General features: G+C 39.1%; 1 protein-coding gene across 4 annotated transcripts in view; it reads right to left on the bottom strand.

The window, feature by feature from the left end:
• The window catches only part of il1rapl1b (interleukin 1 receptor accessory protein-like 1b), a 237163-nt gene that overhangs the window by 7765 nt on the left and 215259 nt on the right, over positions 1 to 14139 (bottom strand). For all 4 annotated transcript variants that reach the window (XM_079857724.1, XM_079857726.1, XM_079857725.1 and 1 more), the window contains exons 7-8: positions 4327 to 4459; positions 1682 to 1827 (exon numbers count right to left, since the gene is read on the bottom strand). In XM_079857724.1, the coding sequence (XP_079713850.1) occupies positions 1682 to 1827; positions 4327 to 4459 (279 nt within the window). The remainder of the gene's footprint in view (positions 1 to 1681; positions 1828 to 4326; positions 4460 to 14139) is intronic.

Here is a 14139-nt window from a genome sequence, read left to right as displayed (position 1 = left end):
AAACAACATGACATGTATTCTTAGACAAACAAATGTTTGTATTTCCCTCATTTGAGCCTTTTGAATTTAAAATAAAAACAAATGTCAAATGTTGTAGTGAATTGGAATCTGTCCATATAGATGTATATTTACTTACAGAGCACTGAAGGCATGAAATAAACATCAGAGTGAAGAGTGAATCTCAACTGCACCATAATCTGCTTCATTCTCAGAGTCAATCTCTTTCATGTACCGAGTGAACAGGATAAGTCTGCCATCAAACCAATTCAAGAAAAGAAGTTAGGGATATTTCTACATTTAGCTTTTTTCCCTCTTTTTATTGTTTTTTTTTAACAGTTAATTCAAACAAAACATCTATAGACTATAGACTATTTTTCCAGATGATAAACCAAAAACATCACATCTCAATTCCCCAATTCAGGCCTTTTTGAAAATCAGGAAGGATATTGGTTTCCTGAGACCACAGCCTGTCACATTGACCAACCATAATTGGATTTTACTGTAAAATAACTTTAACATCGAGTTGTTTTTATCAAAACTGAGAGCTCCCGATAAATAATCAGCAAGCCACATGGATATTTTTGCTCTACAATAAACAACATAAAACAAAACAGCATTAAACTTGTTACTGGAAAATTGCCTTTACACAATGCATCTTTTAAACTTTGTAATGCAGGTTCATTTATAAAAACGAATGAATGAATTGAAGTCTATGGAATTGGTGGACACTGATGCTAGCAGCGGTGTGTGCTGTACATTCATAGAAAACAATGGTTTCAAATGTTAGCATCTGGTGCACAATCCTCTTACAGTTTTTCTGAACTGCTAAAACACTAACCCTAATTCTTTGAACCAAATTCTCAAAGGCCTAAACCAAATTGTTGAATAAATCACTCTTTCTGTAAAACCTTAAACAAGTTCAGGCAGTTAGACACCATTTGCAAATCTCATGAACTCTTTTTGCAAAACTCTAAACACATTCTCATTCACTTAAACACATTTCACACAAATATGCACTTTTGTTGCAAAACGCTAAAAACAGACATGCAAAAGTTGAACACCACTACAACACAGTTGTTATCTTTACACACAGTGACTCAAAATTGTTCACACTTGTTTATAATGATGTGATCAAACCAACTGTACAATTTAAGCCAGTTCAGAGTGCACAGGTGACACAGGTGGAGTGAATGATGATATGAACAATAGATGGAAACAATCTGAGAGGCAGAGGCGGATGGGTATGTGTATGAGAATGAAGATGAGGAAGAGCAAGGTGTGTCAAGGCTGGATCGGCACACTAGAAGGTTTTTCCCTTTGCCTGGCAAGAGACCACATTGCCTGGTAGGTGGACAAAGTCCTCAGGCCGGACCCAACCTGAAGACGTGATGCCGATTTTGTTTAGTTTGTTACAATATCCATTTTTTCTGTAATTGCATGCTTTGGATGCTGTTCTCCATTTTTTGATGTAGCGTCTAATGAATGATCTGTAGTGTTTATAATATTGACTGGCTGTCTGTATAATCTGAAAGCATTATTTGATTTGGATTTTTCCAAAAGAGTCAGATCTCCTCTGAATGTAGTTTGAAGATTTGGTTTTGTGTATAAGGTTTTGAGAAAGTGGGTGATGGTTTCGAGAAAGGTGTTTTAGCAATTCAGAAAAACTGTAAGTGTCTCTTACCCTTCTTGCTGAGCTGGATGTTGGCTTGTCGTCTTCCGTGGCCATTTTCCACATAACATGAATAGTTTCCCAGGTCGCTCTCCTCCACGGCATCTATTGTCAGTGAGATGGACACTTCCTGCTCACCCAAGTGCTCCCGAATAGTTCTGGAATTGTGGAGAGAAGAAGAGGAGAACAGTTCAACAACCATCTATAATTTAAATCAAGTTCTGTCATGACAACTCTCGGAGTGATTGGCATGGTAATGAGCCAGCTCTATAGAAAACAGTGATGTCATCATCCAGTTCAGTTCAGTTCTTATTTCAATAGTTTCAGTACAGTTAAATCAATAATATTGCTGAATATTTAGTGTTTGCAAAAGTGTTTGCATTCAAACTTCATTCATACTATTTTAACTATTCTAAAAATGTGTTTTGCATAGTAACTCTACTCAAATGATTAGCCATATACATGCCAAACTACACACAATGTGAAAAGTGTAAAACACTACCATCTTGTGTCTTTTGCTTGTTCAGTGTACAGTGAAGTGTACAGGAGTTTGTCACACCACTCACACGCACATGTGCGCAAATACACTGTATATATAGTATGTGCACAATTGATGAACTTTATAGTTATTGAATTGAAGCAACACTGAACTGACTTTACAGCTGAATTTGTTACTATTATTACCATTTGTATTGAATAAAGCACTATAGAAATATAGGTGACTTGACTTATTCTAGACATATTCAGTCTATATTTACAAAATATTGTAAACAAAAATACAAGGGTGAAAAATGTATATTGTTTCTCAAAAAAAGTTTTGATTTCTAAGGGTTAAAATGATGTATATTTACACTATAAACAGAAATGGGGGAGGGGGTAATTTCTTTCTTTCTCAAAACAATGAGTTTTGATTTCCAAGTGAACAAATTATGCATAAGTGTTTTGACACATGATCAACTGTGATGACCACAACAGTGGTCAACTTTAGTTGTGTTTATTTGTGCTATATAAATGAATAAATGAAATGATCGTTGGCTGTAGGCAATCATTAAAAGAGTGTGCCATTTACATAGCAGTGTTTTTTAAATCTAACACAAGACCCATTAGTTTTGAATGATGTGTCTAATGTAGAGAATTGTGTTTAGTGTTTTGCAAAAAGTTTGTTTCACAATTACAAACTGAGTGTAAAGCAGAGAAGTGCTTGCAGTTTTGCAGACTTGGTCTGAAGATTAGGTACATGAGTGAATGAGTGAGTGTCCTCAAGTACTAGTTTTAGTGTGTAAGCATTTAAAAAATATATATAAAAAAGTTTGACATTTGTAAAAACCTAGTTTGTATTTGAATGCTTGTGTATAGTTGTGTGTGTAGAAATTTGTTATAAGTATCAGGAAATGTAACTTAGCAACTTATTTATTTTTAATAAATTACTGATAAACACAACCACTCATCAGACATAGTGACACACTGAATAAGTGAAAATCAGACATTGACATTATGATTAACTAAAGCTCATCCATCATAAAACACATACACCTAACTACCAAGCACTACGGGGAAGAAAAAATAACAGGGTATGGAAGAGAAAAGAAGTGTCTTTTCTTTGCAGCTGCCATGGAAACTATGTCTGCAGAGAGAGAGCGAGAGAGAGAGAGAGAGAGAGAGAGAGAGAGAGAGAGAGAGAGAGAGAGAGAGAGAGAGAGAGAGAGAGAGGATGATGGGGAATTCATATCATTAAAGAAACATTGTTTCTGTTCTTGTTCAAAAAGAATAAGGTGATGTTCTGCCCTCTTTTTATGTTTGTGGATGTTTCACACCATTACAGTGATGTCAGAACTGATACGGGTCAGTATCCACAGGCACTCACCGCCACTAATCAGACTAATTACAGTGTTTGTAGTGGACGACAGAGCTGCAAGACCCAAACCTAGTGGATCTCAGGTACAGATTCAGAAATGAAATTCTGCTGTCATTGCTGTCAGCTCTTCTCTATTAGCAGGCTGTGAATTGATTCAGCCACTGGCACAGTAACAGGCAGAAAATGACACACTGGCCTTAGGATCAGTTCTGACTAAATGATAGCTGACATACCAACCAGACATGAGAAATGCAGTCAAACACTCATCCAACATTCACTCACAGCATTAGCAATGTACTGTATTAATACTGTAAAGGGCTCTTGGTTCATTCTGATGGCCATAGTCAGCGGAGCTCAGTGGACTTTAATTTTGGCGAGAGTTGCATACGGACTGTATTACGATGCTCGTGGTGTGTTCGTATCCTGAAACATATTCCAAAACCTAATAATGAGTCTCATTTTTGCTACTCTGTAGCTCAATACATGAACTGACTTACAGTAACAGGCAGTCCAGACTTTCCATCAACCACTCACAAATGTTTAGAATAATACTTTGGAACTCCTAGTTTGGGATCTAGTTTAGGTGAGCCCAGATTCAGTCATCTGCTTTGACCCTGATACTCATCATGATGTGATTAAGATTGCATATGCCTAAACTGCATAATTAATGGAGTCAATGAAATTTAGATGGAGATTACACGAGAAAGAAGCTTTTCTGCTCATCTCGATCCAGAAAGGAAATGAAAGGAATTATCATCTCGATAAATGATAGGAAAGGGTGTCATTAGTATAAACTACTTACTTAATTTCACTTTCTCTGATTCGTCCTTCATCCAGATCCTCAATGAACTTCTCTCCCTTCATCCAGTAGATGAGAGGACTCACATCTCCGCTGTAACCGAAGAACGCTCGGCAGGTCAGGTTCACTGGGCTGCCTGCAAAAACACACAGTGCAAGAGAAGTCCATATATGTGTAATATCTGTGAAAAATAATATCGTTTACAATATTTCTCAGTAAGAGAAACTGAGCCCAGCCTGTTGTTTTTCTTTGGTCTCTTTCGAGGAACAGAAATGAGTTTAGACTGTAATCTGACATCACAATAAGCTATGTCCTTCTGTAGATACCATACGCTTTAACAGAAATACAGAGATGCTGTAAAGTCCAGACTTAGTGATTTTTTTCTAGCTGTCAGACAGAATTAAAAACTGATGCTAATGAGAATATCCTGTTCTGCACATTGTGAAAATGAAAAGTCTATGAGCGAATTAATGAGCACAGTCCTGAGACTCACATCAGGCTGAAATCTTGACAGAATGGCAAATATTGGTGTTTTATTTCTGGCCACTGGAGGCCACTGTGGTACCACCTCTAACACATGACAGATCGAAATGGCACAAATCTAGTTTCAGCAGACATGTATCAGGGCAAATACTTCTGTGTTTTTATCGTCGCACACACAGTCCAAACCATCTGATGCACAGTAATTCAGGAAGAACAGCACAGGTCAACATGTGCCATTACCCAGCTATGTTTCCTTCTATAAAACAAAATATACTGAAATTAAAGCTAGCTTTATGTATTTATCTCTTTCTAAATAGTTATTTTAGATTTTGTTTTTAGATTTTGTTTGTATTATGAAACAGACTTGATTCTGTCCCTAGGTTATTTTATCTTGTGTTTATGTTCGTCAGTTAGGGACAAAATTAAAAGGTCAAGCCATGATTTCATTTTGTAATCAACTTATAATAGAAAAGTGGGTACTTCCAGAAAAATCTGCATACCATTTTATTTCTGAGAAGCTTCTCGAGCAAGATGCCGGTATGTCGAATTAAACTGAAACGGTCAACTCTGTTACGGTCTGAAGGCACTGTTAAAGACTAATGTTTTTAGTCTGAGATGGTTCTCCTGTTCTGAGCACGGTTCGCTGTACAATACTCACCATGCTCAGGATCGTTCAGTAAAACCATGACCATTATAGTGTACTGTGTGTGGGTGTGTCTGAGTATGAATTGGGAAACCAGTGCAAGCACATCTTAGTTAATCGGGTCTCTATGGTGTGTTAATTGTGTTTTGTCTGTGCTGGCCTCTATTCATTCAGATCCAGCGGAGAGGATCATCCAGACGGCTGAAAGCTGCTCTGCTCATTAAAACGCTGTTGGGAGCATTTGAGCCTTCATAATGCCATAACTGACCTCCTGTGTCAAAACCAATTTAGACAGAAGGACAGAGAGAGAGAGAGTGAATGAATGAAAAAATGAATGAATGAATTTAAATGGCAAATGAGAACAGACGAGAGGATCATGGATCAGCCTCCTGCTGGCAAAGCAGAGTCAGTCCCAGAAGATTCTCTCATTACCCTCATTCACCCTAACGAGGGAAAAGAACAACAAAACCTTATCTAAACGACCTCGTCACTTTCTAGATGAATAAGTGTACAAGGCACATGTAAGCTGGATTGTGGTCAGGTGATGGCATGTGTTCCCAAATCATTCTGCTTGTTTTGTCTCTCTCTTTCTCACTCGCTGTCTCCCTCCGAGTAGTTTAATAGGAACTTTTGTTCTGGCCGATGTGAAGCCACAAGCAACCAGTCGAGTGAAGACCGAACACTGACCTGAACCCTGTGTGTTGGCCAAAAGCCATTACTGAGAAAGACAGACATGAAAGAGAGACAGAAAGAACATTACCAAAGTCATAACAGGGTTTCTGAATTCAAACACTGACTCAAATGTCTCCAACCAACAGATCAGGTGTACTGGAATCCCACAATCCCAGGTTTAGTGTTATCTGCAACTTTCAGCCTGTTTCAGTCTAAAATTCATCAACACATGGAGGAAAAGGATGCTGGTCAAGCCAATTCACAGAGAGTCTTTTACAGATCCAACAGATGTGGCACATCCTTACTTGGAAAAATGTCACTGCTCTCCTCATATTAGTGCTGTGTTTTCAAGCACCTACAGGGAAAGGTGATTTTAAACATAAAACGTGAATCTATATTTCTATCAAATCAAACCTTCATTAACAACAATGCTGTGCAGATACGTGAAGAGCACACTATGGATTCATAAACAGAAGTCAAGAGTTAATAGAAGTCAAGTTACAAATGTGAAGTTGCATTTAAAATGGATTTCCTGACGCCTGAAGCCACATATACAGCACTAACCCTGTACAACATTCTGATGTTATTAATTGTTATTTACATAGACAATCACACACCGGTACTCACTTATCATATTGATAAGTACTAGCTAGGATTTAGTCAAGTGGAGACCATATTCAAGGAGCGTGACTGGTAAATCTTTTTGTTCAGTGGATTTAGAGGGTGGATCAACGCCTGTTGATTTAAAAGTGGAGATGGACGTCATTTAAAATGAAACATTGCACAAACTTAGGAAAAACGAATTTTTAATGCTCCCATAATTTCTTTTTAATTGATGAATTATACTGCTTTTGTTGAGTTAAACTGTGTTTTAAAATGTTAAAAGATTTCAGAGATAAAGACTGCCACTGACGTGGAATCAGCTTCTCTCTTCGCACTAGGCATTAAGGAATCGATTTGGGGTGTGGAAACAGTTCCTACAGCAGCAGTTATGGGTAACGTTGTCCCAGAACAGCTATCAGATATCCCTATCATACTGACAATCGACTATTTCCATATAAACACATCAAGCCTGAAGGGTAATCGTCGTCCATCATACACTGCCTGGTAGGAACCTGCATTTCACAATCATTCATTTATGTGATGGTCCTCTGTCGCTTTACAAACACTGCTCATGATACCACCCGATTTGCTTTTGTTTTGTGCAGGTGTGGTTGTGTCAGTTTGTACATGTTTTCCTGTGATATTTCTACAACAGTTTAATTCCACTACCTGGTTTAGTGGCCTTTCACTTTATTGCTCTACTTTATGTCCGTCCTAGGCGGGAGTTTAAGAATTCAGATTGTACTTCCTAAAAAATAGCTTGTCTTAAAACCGTGAGCACTTAGGCCTCTCTCAATCTATTTAATTAAAACAATACTATAAATTACAAGCAATTCTATCAGGGAGAAGGTAAACCAAGAGGAAGCTAAATTATGACCTTGTGGTGCAGGAGCATTTTCAGCCGTGCAGCATAAATCCCTGACAGGAAGTGCTGACATGTCAATCACTGGGCTTTTTCCTCCCCGAGTGCTGTGCACAGATGGAGCATCGGGAACAGGAAGAGGTTTCACGGGCGAGAGGATTTGGAGATCGCGTAATGACTTGCGCCCTGCTAAACACGTCCTGCAGAGGCCGTTTGTTTGACTCCGACAGGTAAAGGAGAGGTCACATCAGTCTGTCTACCTGCTGAAACTCAAGAAGCCTTTCATCACACATTTCTCTCCACTTTTTCTTCTACTCTCTCCATGTCCCACACACACATTGTCCTCTCTGTCAGCATCATCCTGTCTCTGGAGAGGAAGATTCAAGCATGATTGGCAGAGGACACTTCTCTTAGACTGGACAAATTCGCTTCTGATGAGCACAAGACAGAGAGAAGGGAGGAGATGTGTTTGCTTTAGTGCAGTGTGTATATACGTGTGGCTGAATGACCTCAATACAAACACAAGCAACATGTTTTCGCTTAATGGAGTCACTCTGCTAATGGTCACGTTAAACACTGATCCCAGCTGGCAAACCTTACGAAAAAAGAAGTGTACTTCAAGTTAATTTAATATATTTAAATACTGTATATTTTTAAGTATAATTTATGTAGTTAAGTATAATTTATGTAGTCTTAGACACCAAAGACTGAAGTACTTGCTGATGAAAATTCAGCTTTGCATCACAAAAATAAATTACATTTTAAAGTATATTAAAAAAGAGAACCATTATTTTAAATTGTAATAATATTTCATAATATTACTGTTTTTTTGTTGTTTTTTGTTTTTTTAACTGCAGGCTTGATGAGCATAAGAGACTTCTTTCAAAAACATTAAAAATAGTAATGTTTCCAAACTTTTGACTGGTACTGTATGTCTTTACAAAGCTTGGCGTCTCTATTTTTAAAAGATGTAAATTATATCAAAAACAAATATTCTCTGTTTAAGTAATCCGTATGAAAGCAATGATGTTTCTCAAACGGGTCCTCATTAACTCTAATGTGACCATACCCACGCGTGCACGAGCGATTGACATGCAAATAGTCTACGCAAAGGAATGTAGGCCCTTAAACGCCTCAAAACAAAGAGACTTCAGTATTCCTCTGATTTTCATCGAGTTTGGAAGACTGTGTTTGTGCTGTGCTGTTTACCTTGGATTTACCTCAGAAGAATTAGAAGAACGTGATTTGAAGATGAGAAGATTTCTAAGGTAAGACATGTTAAACTAAAAACATGAACCCTAATGTCGTACATGTTTATGTATCTATATATAGACAGAAACATGTTGAAATGTGAACTAGACGGGTAGGCAACCTTTCAATGCTAAATTTATATACATGTACGACATGAGGATGCTTTTATGTTCGATAATAAAACACAGCATGATAAAAGTAGGCTAGTATGAGTGTTTACTCTAATATGGTGAATATTATAATGTTTAGACCTGTGTTTACTGTTAAATACTGTGTTTGTGGATATCTGCTCAAACGTAGATATGTATAATATGGTAACAATAATGTTTCATAGTTTGGAGCGGCTCGATCACTTCAGTAAATGTTCTCTGCATGCGCTGTGAGTTTGAGTCACTCGTGCTGTGTGTTTGAAAAGCAAAACACGGCAAACATTAGGCTTCATATTTTTACTCCAATCTCATTTCATAACGTCATAACGAATGGAAACATTTGAAGTAACATATGATAATCCATATATTTTTCTCAAGTGTAGTGTTACTGAAGCATTCCTTTTTATTCATGTGGAGTTTTGTCATTAAAAGGGTGCGTGCAAGTGGATTCTCTCTCAGCACTCGTAACACAAACGCTGTCGGCACTGAAACCATGCCCACTCGCGGTTTCACAAAGGGACTGCTATAAGGAAGCTCATCTCAACCAGATGAGCGCCCCAACACTGATTTTCTTTCCAGCTGTATTACTGAAATAAAAACCTGGATGAGTAATAATTTCCTGTGTTTGAACAATGATAAAACTGAAATTATGCTCATTGGTTCCCGTCACCAAACTTCCAAAGCTGGTTCTTCGTCTTTGACTCTTGATGGCTCTGTCTTGGGTATCCAGAGTAAAATGAGGAACCTTGGAGTTATTTTTGATGCTAATCTTTCATTTGATTCTATCATTCAGAGTACTGTTAAAACATCTTTCTTCCATCCTAGAAACATCGCTAGATTGCGGCCAATGCTAACTTTTCCTGTAGCTGAAAAGCTGATAAATTCCTTCATCGTCTCTCGGATAGACTATTGTGACCCCCTTTTAGCCGGAGTTTCTAAATCTACACTACACAAGCTTCAACATGTACAAAATTCTGCCGCCAGGATCTTAACTGGGTCCAGAATATGCAACCATATCACTCCTGTTTTGGAATCTTTGCATTGGCTCCCAGGTAGGTTCCGAGTCGATTTCAAGATTATGATGCTCACATACAAATCTTTGCACGGCCTGGCTCCAAATTATCTAGCAGAACTGTTGTACCCCTACACTCCAAATCGCAGGTTGCGCTCCTCACAATCGAGCATGCTGGTTGTTCCTAAAACTCGCTTAAAGTCTATGGGTGACAGGGCTTTCTCTTTCTATGCACCTGTCCTTTGGAATTCTTAGGGAAGCTCAGACTTATGCCATTTTAAAATGTCAACTTAAGACATATTTTTTTAAACTTGCATTTTCCTGTTGATGTGTTTCTTGTTGCTTTTAACAATTGTTTATTATGTGTACAGTGCTTTGAGAAGCTGCTTTTAAAGCGCTTTATAAAATAAAGGTTATTATTATTATTATTATTTTTAACGATTTATAGTTTATTGTTATTATTATTTTATGCAGCACTGCATGTAGCCTATATGCCTACAAGGCACAGCAAACCTGGTGTTCATTATTTATATATATATATATATATATATGTGTGTGTGTGTGTGTGTGTGTGTGTGTGTGTGGGTGTGTGTGGGTGTGGGTGTGGGTGTATTTTGTAAATTTTAAATCGCAATTTAAACCAGAAAAATCTAAAATGTATTCCCAAAATCGTGCAGCCCTATAGTTTCTCTTGATATCAGCATGTTCACAGCTGTTTTGTTTTTTGTTTTTTTTTGTTTTCTTTACAGGAACCAGATGCCACTGAGTCCTGCTGACTTCAACATTCACATAAGTCTCTGTACATGAACATGGTAAAGTGAAAAATCAAACACCTTGGAAATGACAGGTATGTACTATGTTTCAGAAATGGCACAAAGTTGTATGACTGTTCAAGTCTCTGTCTTTACATCAGTGTGTTCAATAATGTGCTTTTTTTTGTCATTTGTTGTGTATCTTTGGATTATGTCGTGTTGTAAATAAATCCAAACAATCAAAAAGCCATTCTTCTTTTAAATCTCCTCATTGTTTGTGCAAGGTTCCTCATAATGATAGGGCCTGATAGCACCTGATAGGGCCATTAGGGGAGGGTCTTTGTCTTTCTCAGGTGTGAAACACATCAATATTCATGATGCCTCCTCGCATAAAGCTCTCTTACACAAAACATGTCTTTCAAATTTTAAAACAATATATTGTTTTATCTGAATGAGTAGTCAGGCCGATTTTCACATAGTTTTGGAGCAAATATTCTACGTGATACAATTTCCAAAAGTCTTGTGAAGAAATAATCAGTATGGGTTTCATGACCTTATTTCAGTGACAGTTTTTTTCACAAACCACGCATAAATGGCATTATCTCAAAACTACGAACTTTTACATACATGCTGCTGACATATTATTGTAGCAGAGTTTGTGCTGAATGCAGTGTAATCAGATTTTAGCCATGAAAATATCACAAGTAACAGAAATAAGCACAAATGTCAGAGCATGTCAGAACACCTCCAGGGCCCAGAAACACCTCAGACCCCAGAGGGTTGAAGAAGGAGACAGAGCTGTTTTGTAAATTATCACAGCTAGGTAATATGCATTTATGTGACAAAGGCATAGCTTGTTAGCAAACTGTAGGCTGTGGTAACTAACGGTAATGACAGTAACTCGTGATTGAGCGGGCGAACCACTGATGCTAATGCGCTCTAGTTATTAAAGTTATCTTATATATTATATTTTATCTCACTATAGGAACATTTTTATCCTTCAGCTGTATGTGTGTATGTGAGAGAACATACAGCAGTGTGCAAAAAGCACATTAGATGGTTCTTTTTCTTTAGTGTGCTGGTGGGAAATATCAGTCTTAGAGTTCCCAAGATTCCTTTTGCATATCTGTATATACAGTATATATATGCCAAAGCAAACTGTCCAGGACTGAGCAGAAAAAAAACGGCCGTACTGAACACCTGAACAGATCTGAATGCTGGAGAACACTGAACCTTCACACAAAGGTTTCCTAGGTAACCCTGCTTAGGTTAGTCAAGTGGAAGAACAATAGAAGCAACACAGCTTCTTACACATAAAAGGATTAATTATTACCCTTCGTCCCCCAAGACCAGAAACAGAAGGACTGAGAGGAGCCGAGCGCAAGGAGGGCCGGAATAAATGCTCCCGCCACAATGACTCAACAGGATTCCAAACATGACTGACTTCCAAACTGACAAAAGAAAACAGCCTCCCAAACATTAGCATAAATCGTGCTAATCAACAATTAAACTGTTTCTGCTGCAATCACAGACGTGTGTAGGGGTGTGTGCGTTCCCTGTGTTAGCTCTTCACTGCTGTCATCCTCGGCTGGTAAATGCTCTGTTCTCTGGTCCGTGTGAGAGACTGAGTGTGCAAGCAGAGGAGAAGTGCACACAGATGGATATTAATACCTGTCACACTCTAGGGCTGAACATCACACCACGGTCCACAGTGCAGCATCGAGGCACAAATACAAAGAACACTCAAATCATTCTTAAACATTGAGTTAGTTCGACTTCATATTAGGACTCCAAATCTAACTCAATAAAGATCCCGTCTAAAAAAGGATTTCAATTAAAACAGTGCTAATGTCTCATTGTGTCTACTCACTAATGTATTAAGTTTTGACTAGTCGACATCTCTCCTATGGAACTGCAGATGTTATCCCACAGTGCCACATGTATTTGAGGTCAGGAAACAGCAGAACACCTGTGTCCCTGGATAATGACGCTTGTTGCTGCAAAATATGTCATGGCAGTAATTTGGTTGAGCGGAGCTTCGGCAGCTTTGTGCGGCAAAGATCAGACAAAAGAAACAAATCTGCTCGACTGCACCTCAGGAGAGTCTCTGTAGCAATGGATCTCACTGCAGAGAGACGTGAACACCAAAGTGAAGACTTCTCTGCAAGACCATCTCAAAATAAAGGCAGTTTTTTATGCTGTACAGAACCGTCTACCATCTACCATACATAGCATGCACTGCTTTGTTAGCAAACTACACAAATATACAGGCTTAAAGAGCTTAAAGCCCGTTCATACATTGATCTCCTTACTAGTTGTTAAAACTGGACCTGTGGAGATTTTGTATGTCGCTCTTATTTAACACACCTGATTCAGATCTTAATTGAGACTCATGCAGATTAGATGTTCTTCCAACAGGCAAATGAACTTAGATTTTACCCATGACTCACAGACTGGTGACCTGTCACTGTGTCGGGTTTGTGTTCTCCAGGTGTCCACCAGATGTCCTCCTTCCCCACGGTGTCATTCACATTATGAACTACATTCCCCACGATCCTTGTCTTATCATTGCACTCAGCTGTTCCTTATCACTGATCAATGCACTCAGCCAATTCCCCATTATCATTGTCTATTCCCTGTGTATATAACCCTGTCTGTTTTAGTGTGTGTCACAGAGTCCTTGCATTTATCACGCCACTTCAGTGTTCTGTTTCTTGCCTGTTCTTGTCTTGTGTTTTGGATTGCTCTATTGGAATTTGACCCATGCCTGGACTTGACCACTGATTCGGATTACCCTCAATAAAAACTTACTGCAAATTGGATCTACCTCTGTTCTTGTGTGGGATCGTGCCAGAAGGACTCTGTCAACACCTAGATCCAGCGGTATGTCTCTTCTCTTCCCCAGCCACCGAGCGGGAGAGGAGAGATTTTTTTGAGGGAACCCGCCTAGTCATTTTTCGTGGGACCCGGGGAGGTCGCAGAGGAGGAGGTGGTCGAGAAGAAGTCCAACACCACTCTCCACCCTGGCCCCCCTTCGACCCTGGGCTGGTGAGGGACAGATCAGATCCACCATCTCGCCGTCGCGGACGGAGAAGGGGGAAGAAACACACGTCTGCCAATCCGGAGACTGATCACACCCCGGAGGCCGTGCCCGAGCAGCTTGCTGATTTCCCGGAGGCCGTGCCCGAGCAGCCCGCTGTTTTTCCGGAGGCCGTGCCCGAGCAGCCCGCTGTTTTCCCGGAGGCCGTCCCTGAACTGCCCGCTATCGCCATAGCCGCTGAAACTTTATTGGATTATTTTTCTACACTATTCAAGATCCTAGAGATTCCCAGGAGTGTTCACGTCACGTCTGCCGATCCAGAGACTGTTCACGTCACGTCTGCCGATCC

This window comes from Squalius cephalus, assembly GCF_949319135.1.
Source record: "Squalius cephalus genome assembly, chromosome: 22".
Taxonomy (NCBI): domain Eukaryota; kingdom Metazoa; phylum Chordata; class Actinopteri; order Cypriniformes; family Leuciscidae; genus Squalius; species Squalius cephalus.
Note: the sequence above shows the minus strand (reverse complement) of the source record. Positions and strands in the feature narration are given on the sequence as shown.